This window comes from Branchiostoma floridae, chromosome 8, assembly GCF_000003815.2.
Source record: "Branchiostoma floridae strain S238N-H82 chromosome 8, Bfl_VNyyK, whole genome shotgun sequence".
NCBI classification, from domain to species: Eukaryota; Metazoa; Chordata; class Leptocardii; order Amphioxiformes; family Branchiostomatidae; genus Branchiostoma; species Branchiostoma floridae.
This window is the reverse complement of record NC_049986.1, coordinates 23,268,080-23,284,982: the sequence shown is the minus strand read 5'-3', so window position 1 is coordinate 23,284,982 and position 16,903 is coordinate 23,268,080. Positions and strand designations below refer to the sequence as shown.

At 41.9% G+C, this 16,903-nt stretch overlaps 2 protein-coding genes across 3 annotated transcripts; both read left to right on the top strand.

Annotated features, from left to right (window-relative positions):
* The first annotated feature begins 1,180 nt into the window (after positions 1-1,180).
* Positions 1,181-11,330, top strand: LOC118421500 (gastrula zinc finger protein XlCGF57.1-like). 2 transcript variants are annotated; one of them, XM_035828811.1, is made up of 4 exons: positions 1,181-1,252; positions 1,626-3,200; positions 10,752-10,880; positions 11,038-11,330. In XM_035828811.1, exons 2-3 carry the CDS (start codon positions 1,628-1,630, stop codon positions 10,754-10,756), a joined length of 1,578 nt encoding a protein of 525 aa, XP_035684704.1. In that variant the 5' UTR covers positions 1,181-1,252; positions 1,626-1,627; the 3' UTR covers positions 10,757-10,880; positions 11,038-11,330. The 2 variants fall into 2 exon arrangements, with proteins under 2 accessions (XP_035684704.1, XP_035684705.1); XM_035828812.1 differs by lacking the exons at positions 10,752-10,880; positions 11,038-11,330 and having other exon boundaries at positions 1,626-3,986.
* A 2,514-nt stretch (positions 11,331-13,844) lies between these two features.
* On the top strand, positions 13,845-16,480 carry LOC118421982 (zinc finger protein OZF-like). Its single transcript, XM_035829485.1, has 6 exons — positions 13,845-14,192; positions 14,289-14,533; positions 14,624-15,075; positions 15,226-15,330; positions 15,544-15,711; positions 16,131-16,480. Exons 1-6 carry the CDS (start codon positions 13,845-13,847, stop codon positions 16,478-16,480), a joined length of 1,668 nt encoding a protein of 555 aa, XP_035685378.1.
* Positions 16,481-16,903: the final 423 nt, after the last annotated feature.

Sequence of the window (16,903 nt, the reverse complement as noted above, 5' to 3'; positions counted from 1 at the left end):
TTTTTATAATCCATCTCATAGATACATTTAGATGTATTTGAAGAGAAGAGAACTCTAGCTGTGTAGAAATAGGTGAATATGATGTTAAGACGTTAGAACCAGTAGTTTAAACGATATGTTGAGATCACATACCATTTACTGTTACTCCATTTGTATTTACGTACATGTATGTATAGGCATAAAGAAAGTCTCTGTACTTTTATGTCAATAAAGAATACACGTTATGGACTATAATGACTCTTACCTAAGTATTGATTTTGAACAAATTGTTTACATACCCTGTCCATTTTGATAGCCAAATATTTAATGTTCTGCAATGCTATCTTGTGTATAAGCCAGCTCACTTCAGGCTTTTAGTGGCATTATAAATAAAGTTCGAAGACTTCATATACATGACATCATTGTCTGTATGCTTGCTTAGTTTTAGTTACATCATATCAAAACCTTGTTTATGTTCATACTATAGACTATTGTCATTATTACCATAAAATTAGCTGCTTGCTCGATGTAAGTTTCGAAGCCGTGTGAAAAACAAATTCATACTACAGTATTTACCAATGTCATCTATATGAACTATAAAGTATACAATATAAAAGTATATATATCTGATTCAATCGATCAGGGTTTTTATTTATTGAAAACTACATGAAAAAGATACAAATAAAGGTACGAGGACTAATTGACGGCATACTCACGTTGTACTCAACTTATTTTAGCGCCGTCACTTATACAAATACAGTATTGAAAATATAACACATTGCCCAGTACTATAAGAATATACATGGATGATAATACAACAGTGAGCGTACTATCGGTAGAAGGATTTAACAGAGAATCGATCATTTAATCAAACGTCGCATTTTTGCGTTGCCATGTGATTTGGGGTAACGTTACATACATGAACTACCGGTATTCACTCAAAGTACGGTTGCTCAATCAAAGTTGATTAATGGCAATGTGAATTTCCTTTTGAGGTGAAAACAATGAAAATGGGTCCTAGATGAAACAAAATTAAGTTTACAATTACAATCGTCCTTGTTATGCGTTACACTGGGTAGCCCTGTTGGTATGTTTTTGTTTTGGTACATAATGGGGTAATCAGGTAAAAAGTGCCAACTTTGACCTTTAACCTCTGAAGCTAACTGGGGGTCAGTTTTTGTCACCGCCATTTTGGTTTGTCGGAACATCAGTTTTCCAGTTCATCGCTATTTTCGCAACATCTCAGTAATTTAGCAACGACGTAAACTTGCAGGTAAGGCAATGGTTAACTGATCGTTAACTCTAGGTGTGCTGAATCTTAGTTGTTGTCTAGAAAACCGTTTTGTTTTTGGAAAATTAGTGTTCGATTTGTAACAAATTATTTGGGGGAGGGGGGCCTTTTAACATTAGGTAATACCGGTAAACGGGTTTGTTTACAGTATTGAACAATATTTCTGAGCATTTATCATTATGATGGGTGTTTGGAGTTCGTATGTGTGTGTGTGTGTATTTGTGTGAGTGTGCATCACTGACAAATTTCTCGATAAATAATGCACCATAATCAGAAGTGTGAATATGGGTGTAACGTTACTAGAACTAATTACTTATTTGCACTTTTGTTTATTTTACTTCTTTTTGCTACTCAGAAATGGAAGAACCCAGCTGTAGTGCAGGGCATCCTGGGAATGATACCGGGGAAGATCAGGAAGTAGACACAGAAAGGCAGCAGGACGAGGGACAGGAAATTCTGTGGGAGGAAACGCACGGTACGACTTCCAACCAGTCTGGGGAGAGAGGAGCCACACCACAGGCACATGTACCTGTAGATAAGGGTTCTTTACACAAGACGATGGAGAAGTCGTACAGTTGCGAGGAGTGTGACTTTTCTTCACAATCTAAAACAAGTTTAAAGAAACACAAGGCTAGACACACAAAACCCTTCAAATGTGGAGAGTGCGGGTACAGGACGGTAAGTATGGCTACCCTGTCCTACCATATGAAAAGACATACAGGTGAGAAACCCTACAAATGTGACCAGTGCGACTTTTCTTCTGCGTGGAAAGAGAGTTTAGTCCTACACATGACACGACACACTGGCGAGAAACCCTTCATGTGTGGAGAGTGCGAATTCAGTACGGCTGCTAAACATGAGCTAGTCAGACATGTGAGAAAACATACCGGTGAGAAACCTCACAAATGTGACCAGTGCGACTATGCCTCTGCAAGAAAGTATAGTCTAAGGAAACACATGTTGAAACATGGTGGTGAGAAACCCTTTCTGTGTGAAGAGTGCGGGTTCAAGACAATTTATAGTTCTAATCTATCGATGCATATGAAAAGACATACAGATGGGAAATCCTATGAATGCGACCAGTGCGACTTTTCTTCTTCGTGGAAGGAGAGTTTAGCCCGGCACATGTTAGTACACGCTGGAAACAAATCCTACAAGTGTGGAGAGTGCGAGTACAAGACGGCTGTGAAAAATAACCTTACCAAGCATTTGAGAACCCACACAGGTGAGAAACCTCACAAATGTGATCAGTGCGAGCACAGGACAGCTACTAAAGCTAACCTTGCCATGCATATGAGAAAACATACAGGTGAGAAACCCTATAAATGTGATCAGTGCGACTATTCCTCTGCTCGGAAGGGTGATCTAAAGAAACACATGTTTAGACATCATGGTGAGAAGCACTACGATTGTGATCAGTGCGACTATTCGACTGCATGGAAAGCGAGTTTAGTCGTACACATGTCTCAACATACTAGTGAGAAACCATGTAACTACATGTGTGAGAAATGTGGATACATGACTGCCTGCAGGTCAGATCTATTAAGCCATATGAAGAAACATGCAGCACGCGTGAAAGGCGAAAAGCGCACAGGTGACAAACGTTTCATGTGCGAGGTGTGCGGATACAGGACAGTTAAGAAATCTGACTTCACTGTACACCAAAGAAAACACACCGGTGAGAAACCCTACAAATGTGGCCAGTGCGACTATTCTGCTGCACGGAAAAGTCATGTAGACCAGCACATGACGACGCACACAGGGGAGAAACCCTACTTGTGTGAGGAGTGCGGTTACGGGACAGTTAGCAAGTCTCACTTAACTGTACACCTAAGAAAACACACCGGGGAGAAGCCCTACAAATGTGACATATGCAACTATTCTTCTGCACGGAAACGAAGTTTAGCTGCTCACATGGCAACGCACACAGGCTAGAAACCCTTTTTGTATTTGCGGAGTGTGGTTATGGAACAATGAACAAGTCTCACTTAACTGCACATTTAAGGAAACATACCGGTGAGAAACCTTAGAAATGTGGCCTATGCTACTATTCTGCTGCACAGAAAGAGTATGTGACCCAACAGGTAACAAGGCATTTAAGTTGTCTCATTTAACTGTACACCAAAGAAAACATACCAGCGAGTAACCCCATACATGTGACTATTCAGCTGCATACGCCAACAGTCTAAAACTGTAAAAGAAAATAGAAAGACAAGGTTAGTTAATTCCTGGGGGGATTGTGGGTACAGAACTGCCGTCAGATCTACCCTAACCTTACGAGACAGCAACCAGTCGCCTGTAACCTATGTCACCCCCCCGTCTCTGTTCAACTGGACTGTTCGATGTACATGGCCTTATCCACTCACAAGTCCCATCTATTGTATATAGTGTTGGTTAGGCCATGAATTTACTATATGGATGACATCCGCGCGCGTTTTTTTGGCACTGCAGAACGGTTGTTAGGTCTTTCTTAATCGCACATATAAGAAAACTCTCTGAGCTAGTGTGATGTGCAAAACTTTTCAAGTTGGATTGGTTTGGTTATTTCTCTGTTGTATGTAGACTACACATCACATATAACACTGCGCCATTAACGTATGCGTTATTAAGCTTTATTACATCATTTATAACATTGATAGGTTACGTTTATATCATAGATTATCAGAAGTGCATTATGACGACATGATATTGAAAAATAAAACAAAGTTGTTTGAAATGTTCGTGATATCAATGAATGCTTTTTATATGCACAATATAAGGATATTATGCAATGTAAATGTGAATTTATTTGGATATACAAATCAGTAGATCAACGGACACCTTTATTGGCACAACAAGTACAGTTACTTTTGCAAGGTCAACAATTAATTGTAGAAAATATATCCATTCTTTAATCAACGAATTCTTTAATCAACGAATCATACACGTGACTTCCGAATATTCATGTATCACTACGGATAGTAAGGTTTCTTAATCAGTATGTAAGGCAATTTTCGCACGAATTTCCTCCAAAGGTGTAACAAAACAAAAACAAGAAGAAAAGGTGCCAATTAGTGAAAATAATGTATATACAATGAAAAGCATTCTTTTAGCGGAGTAATAAGTTATACTGGTTTAATCTTGTATGACTTTCGTACATGCTAACAAATTACATGTAATTGTCATTACAAGTTAGTGCTGCATAGGTAATACCGGCGGTGGGTAATCAGGTACTAGCATACAATAAGAACTTTAACCTTCGACCTCACAAGACCAGCGGGGTCAGTTTCTCCTCCGCCATTTTGGTTTGGCAGAGCATCTTTCTTTGTAGTCCATCGCTATTTTTTACGACAAAACAACATCTCTGCAAGTTAGCAGAACCATAAACCGACAGGTAAGCTATTTATCAACAGTGTTCTTACTTCAGATTTGCTAATTCTTGAGTAGTAAGAGAACAAAGATTTGTTTACTGGAAGAAATTATTGCTAGTGTTCGGCATGTAAGGGGGAGGGGGGCTTTTCGACTTGTCTATTATGAGATATCCTTATATGGTTAGGAAAAAGTCTTGGTATATTCAAAGAGGTTTGATAAAACCTCCTTCAGTCCTTGGTATATTGTAAGGCACGGTAAGTTATCTGTCATTCTATGTCTGTGTGTGTATATGTTTTGCAGCTTTGTGTATACATGTGAGTGAGTGAGATAGATCATAGAGAATATGTTTGTGCGTGCGTACATGTGAACTCTGTGAGAGAGAGAGACCGCGTGCGTGTATGTGTAGCTTTCTATGCCTCACAGTGTGCTTTTTTGTGTGTGTGTGTGCATGTATGTGCAGCTCTTTGTATGTATGTATGTGTGTGTGTGCATGTATGTATAAGGGCAGCAGGCTAGTATTGTGTTTTTTATTTGGGTCTCCATAAGTGTTGTACACTACTCTTCCTGTGGTCTGCTTACAATGCAAGTCATAGCATTACATATTACTTAAATATTGACTTTATCATCATCAGTCACTGGGTTATGCATCTATAGTCTGGAAAGTCCTATAGCTGCATTCAGTCTTTCTTCATCCTCTTCCATTGTTCCTTGCATCCTGCAAGCTTCCTTAGCTCCTGGCGTTTCTTTGCTGTTGTGGGAAAAGCTCGACCTCTGTGCTTTAGGTCTGCTTTCAGCAGGCTGAGCAGGTTGACACAATGTCTTCCCTTGCGTGCCTTGAATCTGTTGGAACCTAGGATGGCGAATTCAAGGGCTTTTCGTGCAGGTGTGTCTTGTGGCATCCTGAGGATATGTCCAAACATAGACCACCTTGATTTTTAGGCTTTTTCTGAGAGGTATGGTGTTACAGATACGGTGCAGGGTTTTGTTGGATATTGACTTTAATTACTGATTTATTCATTGAATTGATGATTAAAATATTACAATCAGGTGTTTTATTTTTTATCACAGCATGTTGCTTTCACTGTTATCTTATTTCCTAGAGCCATACATGATGGTAGCCCAAGGATTGCCTTGGTTGTAGCTTCAAGCTGTTTTCACCCCGCTCCAGTTCGCCCACCTTTGTCTTTAACCAGCTTTTTAACTAACCTAATTTTCTATTCACATTGTTTTCAACAGGGCAGTTACTGTTGAATGCGAAAACCTTGGTCAATGCCATAATGCCTGATTATACACTGTGATAGTTACGTAACACGGACGTAAGTATGGTTGAAATCATTAGAACTGTCGCTTTCGTATTTTACTTGCAGATATGGAAGAACCAAGCTGTGGCGCAGGGCATCCTGGGAACGATGAAGAAATGGAAGGACCAAACCATGGTGCAGGGCATCCTGGGAACGATGGAGAAAACACGGAAAGGCAGCAGAGCGAGGGACAGGAAATTCTGTGGGAGGAAACGCACGGTACGACTTCCAACCAGTCTGAGGAGAGAGGAGCCACACCGCAGGCACATGTAGATGAGGGTTCTTTACACAAGACGACGGAGAAGTCGTACAGTAGTGACGAATGCGACTTTTCTTCACAATCCAGAACAAGTTTAAAGAAACGCAAGGCTAAACGCACAAAACCCTACATGTGCGGGGAGTGTGGGCACAGGACGGTCAGTATGTCTGACCTGTCACAGCATATGAAGAAACATACAGGTGAGAAGCCCTACAAATGTGACCAATGCGACTATTCTTCTGCGTGGAAAAAGAGTTTAGTCCTACACATGTCACACCACACTGGTAAGAAACCCTACAAGTGTGGAGAGTGCGAGTACAGGACTGCTGCTAAACACGACCTAGTCAGACATATGAGAAAACATACAGGTAAGAGACCTCACAAATGTGACCAGTGTGACTATTCCTCCGCATGTAAGAACAATCTAAGGAAACACATGTTTAAACATGGAGAGACACCCTTTCTTTGTGGAGAGTGCGGGTACATGGCGGGTGATAGGTCTGACCTATCTAAGCATATGAAGAAACATACAGGTGAGAAGCCCTACAAATGCGACCAGTGCGACTATTCTTCTGCGTGGAAAAAGAGTTTAGTCCTACATATGTCACACCACACTGGCAAGAAACCCTACAAATGTGGTAAGTGCGGGTACAGGACTGCTGCTAAATATGAACTAAGCAGACATATGAGAAAACACACTGGTGAGAAACCTCACAAATGTGACCAGTGCGACTATTCCTCTGAACGGAAGGATCATCTAAGGGCACACATGTTGAAACATGGTGGTGAGAATCTCTGCATATGCGAAGAGTGCGGGTACAGGACAACTGATAGGTCTCACCTAGCCATGCATATGAAAAGACATGCGGCTGAGAAGCCGTATAAATGCGACCAGTGCGACTTTTCTTCTGCGTGGAAAAAGAGTTTAATCCTACACATGTCACACCACTCCGGTGATAAACCCTACAAGTGTGGAGAGTGCGGGTTCACAACTGCTGCTAAATATGAACTAACCAGACATATGACAAAACATACAGGTGAGAAACCTCACAAATGTGACCAGTGTGACTATTCCTCAGCAAAGAAAAGTAATCTAAGGACACACATGTTGAAACATGGTGGTGAGAAACAAGCGTACAAGGCATTTGATAGGTCTGATCTATCGATGCATATGAAAAGACATGCAACCGGGACATCCTATAAATGTGACCAGTGCGACTTTTCTTCTGCGTGGAAAAAGAGTTTAGTCCTACACATGGTGCGACACACTGGCGAGAAACCCTACAAGTGTGGAGAGTGCGAGTTCAGAACTGCTACTAAATATGAACTAACCAGACATATGACAAAACATACAGGTGAGAAACCTCACAAATGTGACCAGTGTGACTATTCCTCTGCAAAGAAAAGTAATCTAAGGACACACATGTTAAAACATGGTGGTGAGAAAACCTTTCTGTGTGGAGATAGCGGGTACACGGCAGTAGATAGGTCTGATCTATCGATGCATATGAAAACACATACAGCTGGGAAATCCTATAAATGTGACCAGTGCGACTTTTCTTCTGCGTGGAAAAAGAGTTTAGTCCTACACATGTCACACCACACCGGCGAGAAACCCTACAAGTGTGGAGAGTGCGAGTTCCGAACTGCTGCTAAATTTGAACTAACAAGACATTTGAGAAAACACACAGGTGAGAAACCCTATAAATGTGACCTGTGCGACTATTCTGCATCGTGGAAAAAAAATTTAGACCAACACATGGCTAAACACACTGGCGAGAAACCCTACACGTGTGGAGAGTGCGAGTTCAGGACAGCTACTAAAGGTAACCTTACCAAGCATTTGAGAAATCATGCAGGTGAGAAACCCTATAAATGTGACCAGTGCGACTATGTTGCTGCGTGGAAAAAGAATTTAGACCAACACATGACTAAACACACTGGCGAGAAACCCTACAAGTGCGGACAGTGCGAGTTCAGGGCGGCTGCAAAATCTAACCTAGTCAGACATATGAGAAAACACACCGGTGAGAAACCCTACATGTGTGAGAAATGTGGATTCATGGCTGCTAAAATGTCTGACCTCTCAAGCCACATGAGGACGCATACAGGCGAAAAGCCCTACAAGTGTGACCAGTGCGATTATTCTGCAGCACGGAAAGCACATTTAGACGAGCACATGGTAAAGCATACGGGTAACAAACCCTACTTGTGTGAGCAGTGCGGGTACAGGACAGCTTACAATGCTGACCTAATTGTACACCTAAAAAGACATACCGGTGACAAACCCTACAAATGTGACCTATGCGATTATTCTACTGTAGGGAAAAAACAGTTAAACCAACACATGACGAAGCACACTGGCGACAAGCCGTATATGTGTGAGGAGTGTGGATATAGAACAGCTAAGAAATATAGCTTAACTGTACATCAAAGAAAGCATACCGGCAAGAAACCCTTCAAATGTGACCAGTGCGACTTTTCTGCTACACGGAAACGAAGTTTAGCTGTTCACATGGCGACGCACACAAACGAAACCCTTTATGAGTGAGGAGTGCGGTTACGGGACAGTTAGCAAGTCTTATTTATTTATTTATTTCATCTTGAGACAGATGGGTCACCCCTACAACAGTGCATACAGTAGTTGATTTCCAAGGGGGCCCATCAAACATACATGTAAATAATAAATACAGGACAAAAACGTGATAACAATCAGTCAAACTTTGAACACCAGGGACAACATACAGTACAGAAAACATAAAACCGGTGCGTCAAAACATAATCAGTGTCCATACTCATGTCGAAAACGTTCCAAGGTCAAAATCAATATGTCAAGAGATGGGGTGGAGGTCAGAGGTCAAATCATATATCAAATCATGTGTAAAACGAAAATTAATGAAACTGAAATTTACAAAGCATGGATACTAAATCATATGTAGAGATTGAACAAACAAAAAAAATTTAAAGAACAGTAAGGCACATCAGAGACAAAGGTGCTTTTCCATACTAAGTTTCAATATTACTTGAGGTCAGATAAACATGTTCTTCAGAGCTGTTTTAAAGCCTTTTAGTGTTGTGATGTTTCTTATGTTATCTGCTAGTTTGTTGTACTGGCTAGTGCCAGTGTATGCAAATGTTTTTTGTCCACATGTGGTGGTGTAGCTTGGTGGGTGTAGTTTAGTGGTCTGCCTAGTGTTGTAAGTATGGATACGAGAGTTGTGCTGAAATGTGGCGGATAGGTATGTTGGTGCCAAGCCTGTCAGACATTTGAAAACCATAATGCACGTGTGCTCAAATCTCCTATCAGCCAGGTATTTCCAGTTGAGAGTTTGGTGGAGGTTCACAGTGCTGATGTCCCGTTGCCTACGTTGTAGCACCACCCTTGCCGCTCTGTTTTGTAGTATTTGTAGTTGCCGTTGTTTGGTGGCCCCACAGGTTCCCCAGACAGTGTCACAATAGTCGAAAATAGGCAATATCATAGTCTTGTACAACATGTCAGCAATACTGAAAGTCAGGCAGTGTCTGAGGCGTCTAAGTAGTCCAATCCTCTGTGACACCTTACTACAAACTTTGTCTATATGTTCATTAAAGGACAGGTGGGAGTCAAGGTACAGACCAAGATATTTGAACGTATGAACTCTTTCTATGATTTCTTGGTCAATTTTGACTGTCAAGGACTGTGCTTGCTTTAGCCTGTTAGCAGTGCCAAATAACATCCATTTAGTCTTGGTTACATTTAATGTTAAACGATTTGTTTGGAACCAAGTGGCCAAACCAGAGAGTTCATAGTTCAGAATTGACTCAATATGTTTTACATTGTTGCTGGGATAGAATATTGCTGTGTCATCAGCATACAAACATATTTTACATGTGGTAACTACATCAGGTATATCATTAATAAATAAATTGAAGAGCAACGGGCCCAGTATGGAACCCTGGGGCACTCCCACTGTAACAGGTAAGTATTCTGACCTACAACCATTCAGAGAGACAATTTGTTGTCTCCCCGATAGGTAGTTACTGAACCAAAGATGCTCCACACCCTGAATCCCGATCCATGACAGTTTGGTTAATAATAGTCCATGATGTACAGTGTCAAATGCTTTCTTAAGATCCAAAAATACCGTCCCCACTAGGTTACCCCTGTCCATGTTATGAAGCACGTAGTCCTTGGCATCCAGTAGTGTTGTTGTTGTAGAGTGGCCTGTCCTAAAACCAGACTGTTGGGTGGAGAGGATATTGTGTTGATGCAGGTATTCAACGAACTGTGTGTGCACCTCTCTTTCAAAGGCCTTCATGATGATAGGTAGAACAGATATGGGTCTGTAATTGTTTGGGTCTTCTGTATCCCCTCCTTTGTGTAATGGAGTGACCCTTGCCATCTTCCAGTCTGTAGGAATGTGGCCAGAGGAAAGGGACAAATTGAAAATGTGTGTAAGTGGTTTACATATACTAGGTGCGGCTATCTTCAGGAGCCTTGCATGTATCTTGTCCAGACCAGTCGCTTTATTACTGTGCAGTCCCCTTAGTTTTTTATACACTCCCACTTCACTTCACTTAACGCATACAGGCTAGAAACCCTTTTTGTATTTGCGGAGTGTGGTTATGGAACAATGAACAAGTCTCACTTAACTGCACATTTAAGGAAACATACCGGTGAGAAACCTTAGAAATGTGACATATGCGACTATTCTGCTGCATGGAAACGAAGTTTAGCTGCTCACATGGCTAGAAACCCTTTGTGTACTTGTGGAGTGCGGTTATGGAACAATGGACAAGTCTCACTTAACTGCACATTTCAGGAAACATACCTGTGAGAAACCTTAGAAATGTGACATGTGCGACTATTAAGCTACACGGCAAGAGTATCTAGACCAGCACACATGTAAAAGCTCCTTGATGTAACAGACCCTTGTGTGCGGGAAGTGCGGTTACGGGCAGCTAAGAAGCCACACTTAACTGTACACCAAAGAAAACATACCTGTGAGAAACCTTAGAAGAAATGTGACATATGCGACTATTCTGCAGCACAGGAAGCGCATGTAGACCAGTACATGGCACAACACACTGGTAACAAACCCTACGCGTGCTGGGAGTGCGGATACAGCGCAGTTAAGAAGTCACACTTAAGACTGTGCCGTCACTGTTTACTTTATTAAGTTTTGTTACATCATTTAAAGACGTTGTTAGGTTATGCCTATATCTTAGATCATTATTAGTACATTATGGTGATGTACATGGTATGGAAAAATTAGAAAAAAAATGTTGACCCGACGTAAGTTGCAAGCTGTTTGAAATACCTGTTCGTGTTGTTTATGTATGCCATCTACGAGTATGCACAATATAAGGATGGTATACAATGTAAAGGTGTATTTATTTGGTTCTAGACATCAGTTCATCAATTCTTTACGCAACGAATCAAACACATTTTCCCTCTGATTTGATTTCCCATTTTTCATGTATGTCTATCGAAAGTAAGGTTTTCTAATCAGTGTGTAAGCCAGTATTCGAAAGAATTTTCTCCAGTGCGAAAAAGAACGGAAACCAAGAACAAAATGTCCCGAATTAGAGGAAAATCATGTACAATAAAAAAAGTGTCATTGCAGTGGATTTATAAGTTATACTGGATATCCCTTGTTGTATGTTTTCGTACAGGCCAACAGATTAATTGCCATTACAAGTTAGTGCGGTATGGGGGTAAAATACGGTAATCAGGTATACAGTTTTAACTCTGACCTTTAACCTGGCAAGTTCAAAGGGGTCAGCGTCACCTCCGCCATTTTGGTTTGTCGGAGCATTTTTTTCTTTGCATGTCATCGCAGTTTTCACGACAAGTCAACATCTGTGCAACTTTGCAGGACCATATGTCGGCAGGTAAGGCATTTGTGAACTGTCTTTCACTCTAGTTTTGCCAATTATTGAGTAGTCTAGAAACAGAGGTTTGTTTATAATATTTGTTTGGCTTGCAAGGTGTGTGTGTCGGGGGGGGGGGGGGGTCAAAGCTAAGTATTAGATACTGATCATTAGTATTTTTCCTTATGGTCAGGAGAATAGTCTTGGTATATTGTAAGGCATAGCGTATGTATGTTTGTGCGTGCGTGCATATGTTTGTATTTGTGTGCGCGTATCAGGCAGCTCTGTGTATATCATATGTGTGTGTAAGTGTGAATATGTGTGTGTGTTCAACTCTGCGTATGTGTATGAGACACAGAGACCGTGGGCGTGTATGTATGTGTTGCTCTGTATAGATCATAGTGTGTGTGTGTGTGTATCTTTGTGTAAGTATGCGTGTATGTATAAACTTTGGCGGTAATTGTGTGTCCGTGTAACTCTGCGTGTGTGTGTACGCCTTTGTGCAACTCTGTGTATATGTGTGTGCGCGTGTGTGTAGCTCTGTGTGTTTGTGCATGTATGTGCAGCTCTCAGAGTCTGTATGCATGAGTGGGTGTATCATAGATTGTATGTATAGCGCTATGCATTGTGTGTTTGTGAGGGTAGCATGGTGGTATTGTCTTCTTTTTGGCGACGCCTAAGAGGCGAGCCAAATGGTATATTTGTTCACTGCAAAAATTCTAGGAGTTGCACAGGCATGTTTCCACAGGAATGCTGGTCCATGGAAATGTTTGTAATGCCAGTCACGGCAAGGAATTCCAACCTGGTAGAAAGTGGGTAATTGAGACTCCCTTGGGGGCTGGAGTTTTGTGGCCTAGAAAATTGTGACATTGGGCCACAGATTGATGGAATCCCATGGAGGGGACAGTGCATGTAAGACAGTACTACTGGCATTCCAACCATATTGGGTAGAGTCACTAGATTTCCTGTCAGAGGAGATGAGGGATAGGCGCTTGAATTGGAGGCAGAGAAGCCGTCTTGAATAGGGCTGTGGTGATTCAAGCTGGTGAGATGTGGCTAAGCACAAAGTGCAGATAAATGGTAAGAGTACATAACACTTGTACTATCATATACTAGTGGCAAATAGTAGCTTTATCTGCAACAGTGTCATCTTAAGACTATAATACAGTCTCAAGTTGAACCAGAATCCGTTTGTAGTACATGTAAGTCCGATCTTTATTTGGGTCTCTATAGGTGTTTAACACTACACTTCCTGGAAAATACAAATCGTAGAATTGGATATCATTTAGATATTGATTAGTGATTGATTCATTGATTGGATGATTGAAAGTTTACAATCAAATGTTTTTCTTTTTCTCGCAACATACTGTAAATGCAGAAATGTTCGCAATGGATTAATGTTCGCGGTTTTCGTGGTGACCTCTTCACCGCGAACTTAAATCCACCGCGAGCATTTCTCTGCTATGGTATTAAGCTGCAGTCAATAGTGTTACCGCGAAATTAAATCCACCGCGAAAAGTCCCTTTTCCCGCTACCACGAAATTAAATCCCCGCGAACTTAAATGCATTTACAGTAATGTTTTCACTGTTATCTTTAATTTCCTAGAGCCATACATGATGGTAGCCCGAGGATTGCCTTGGTTGTAGCTTCAAGCTGTTTTCACCCCGCTCCAGTTCGCCCACCTTTGTCTTTAAGAAAACCTAAGGTCAATGCCATAATGCCTGATCATACACTGTGATAGTTACGTAACACGGACGTAAGTATGGTTGAAATCATTAGAACTGTCGCTTTCGTATTTTACTTTCAGAGATGGAAGAACCAAGCTGTGGTGCAGAGCATCCTGGGAACGATGAAGAAATGGAAGGACCAAACCATGGTGCAGGGCATCCTGGGAACGATGGAGAAAACACGGAAAGGCAGCAGAGCGAGGGACAGGAAATTCTGTGGGAGGAAACGCACGTTACGACTTCCAACCAGTCTGAGGAGAGAGGAGCCACACCACAGGCACATGTAGATGAGGGTTCTTTACACAAGACGACGGAGAAGTCGTACAGTAGTGACGAATGCGACTTTTCTTCACAATCCAGAACAAGTTTAAAGAAACGCAAGGCTAAACGCACAAAACCCTACATGTGCGGGGAGTGTGGGCACAGGACGGTCAGTATGTCTGACCTGTCACAGCATATGAAGAAACATACAGGTGAGAAGCCCTACAAATGTGACCAATGCGACTATTCTTCTGCGTGGAAAAAGAGTTTAGTCCTACACATGTCACATCACACTGGTAAGAAACCCTACAAGTGTGGAGAGTGCGAGTACAGGACTGCTGCTAAACACGACCTAGTCAGACATATGAGAAAACATACCGGTAAGAGACCTCACAAATGTGACCAGTGTGACTATTCCTCCGCATGTAAGAACAATCTAAGGAAACACATGTTTAAACATGGAGAGACACCCTTTCTTTGTGGAGAGTGCGGGTACATGGCGGGTGATAGGTCTGACCTATCTAAGCATATGAAGAAACATACAGGTGAGAAGCCCTACAAATGCGACCAGTGCGACTATTTTTCTGCGTGGAAAAAGAGTTTAGTCCTACATATGTCACACCACACTGGCAAGAAACCCTACAAGTGTGGTAAGTGCGGGTACAGGACTGCTGCTAAATATGAACTAAGCAGACATATGAGAAAACATACTGTAAGTGAGAAACCTCACAAATGTGACCAGTGCGACTATTCCTCTGAACGGAAGGATCATCTAAGGGCACACATGTTGAAACATGGTGGTGAGAATCTCTGCATATGTGAAGAGTGCGGGTACAGGACAACTGATAGGTCTCACCTAGCCATGCATATGAAAAGACATGCGGCGGAGAAACCCTATAAATGTGACCAGTGCGACTTTTCTTCTGCGTGGAAAAAGAGTTTAATCCTACACATGTCACACCACACCGGTGATAAACCCTACAAATGTGGAGAGTGCGAGTTCACAACTGCTGCTAAATATGAACTAACCAGACATATGACAAAACATACAGGTGAGAAACCTTACAAATGTGACCAGTGTGACTATTCCTCTGCAAAGAAAAGTAATCTAAGGACACACATGTTGAAACATGGTGGTGAGAAACAAGGGTACAAGGCATTTGATAGGTCTGATCAATCGATGCATATGAAAAGACATACAGCCGGGACATCCTATAAATGTGACCAGTGCGACTTTTCTTCTGCGTGGAAAAAGAGTTTAGTCCTACACATGGTGCGACACACTGGAGAGAAACCCTACAAATGTGGTGAGTGCGAGTTCAGAACTGCTACTAAATATGAACTAACCCGACATATGACAAAACATACAGGTGAGAAACCTCACAAATGTGACCAGTGTGACTATTCCTCTGCAAAGAAAAGTAATCTAAGGACACACATGTTGAAACATGGTGGTGAGAAACAAGGGCACAAGGCATTTGATAGGTCTGATCTATCGATGCGTATGAAAAGACATACAGCCGGGACATCCTATAAATGTGACCAGTGCGACTTTTCTTCTGCGTGGAAAAAGAGTTTAGTCCTACACATGTCACACCACACTGGCGAGAAACCCTACAAATGTGGAGAGTGCGAGTTCCGAACTGCTGCTAAATTTGAACTAACAAGACATCTGAGAAAACACACAGGTGAGAAACCCTATAAATGTGACCTGTGCGGCTATTCTGCATCGTGGAAAAAAAATTTAGACCAACACATGGCTAAACACACTGGCGAGAAACCCTACACGTGTGGACAGTGCGAGTTCAGGACAGCTACTAAAGGTAACCTTACCAAGCATTGAGAAATCATGCAGGTGAGAAACCCTATAAATGTGACCAGTGCGACTATTCTGCTGCGTGGAAAAAGAATTTAGACCAACACATGACTAAACACACTGGCGAGAAACCCTACAAGTGCGGACAGTGCGAGTTCAGGTCGGCTGCAAAATCTAACCTAGTCAGACATATGAGAAAACACACCGGTGAGAAACCCTACATGTGTGAGAAATGTGGATTCATGGCTGCTAAAATGTCTGACCTCTCAAGCCACATGAGGACGCATACAGGCGAAAAGCCCTACAAGTGCGACCAGTGCGACTATTCCACAGCACGGAAAGCACATTTAGACGAGCACATGGCAAAGCATACGGGTAACAAACCCTACTTGTGTGAGCAGTGCGGGTACAGGACAGCTTACAATGCTGACCTAATTGTACACCTAAAAAGACATACCGGTGACAAACCCTACAAATGTGACCTATGCGATTATTCTACTGTAGGGAAAAAACAGTTAAACCAGCACGCGACGAAGCACACTGGCGACAAGCCGTATATGTGTGAGGAGTGTGGTTACCGAACAGTTAAGAAATATAACTTAACTGTACATCTAAGAAAGCATACCGGCAAGAATTGTTAAGAAGTCACAATTAACTCTACACCAAAGAAAACACACCGGTGAGAAACTCGACAAATGTGACAAATGCGACTATTCTGCTGGATAGAAAAGCTATCTAGACCAACACATGACGACGTACACAGGCAAGAAACCCTTGAGAAGTGCGGTTACAGAACAGTTAAGAAGCCTCACTTAACTGTACATTTAAGGAAACATACCGGCGAGGAATCTTAGAAATGTGACATGTGCGACTATTCTGCTACTCGGCAAGAGTATCTAGACCAGCACACGTGTAAAAGCTCCTTGATGTAGCGGACCCTTATGTGTGCGGGAAGTGCGCTTGCTGGCAGTTAAGAAGCCACACTTAACTGTACACCAAAGAAAACATACCTGTGAGAAATCTTAGAAGAAATGTGTCCTATGCGACTGTTCTGCTGCACGGAA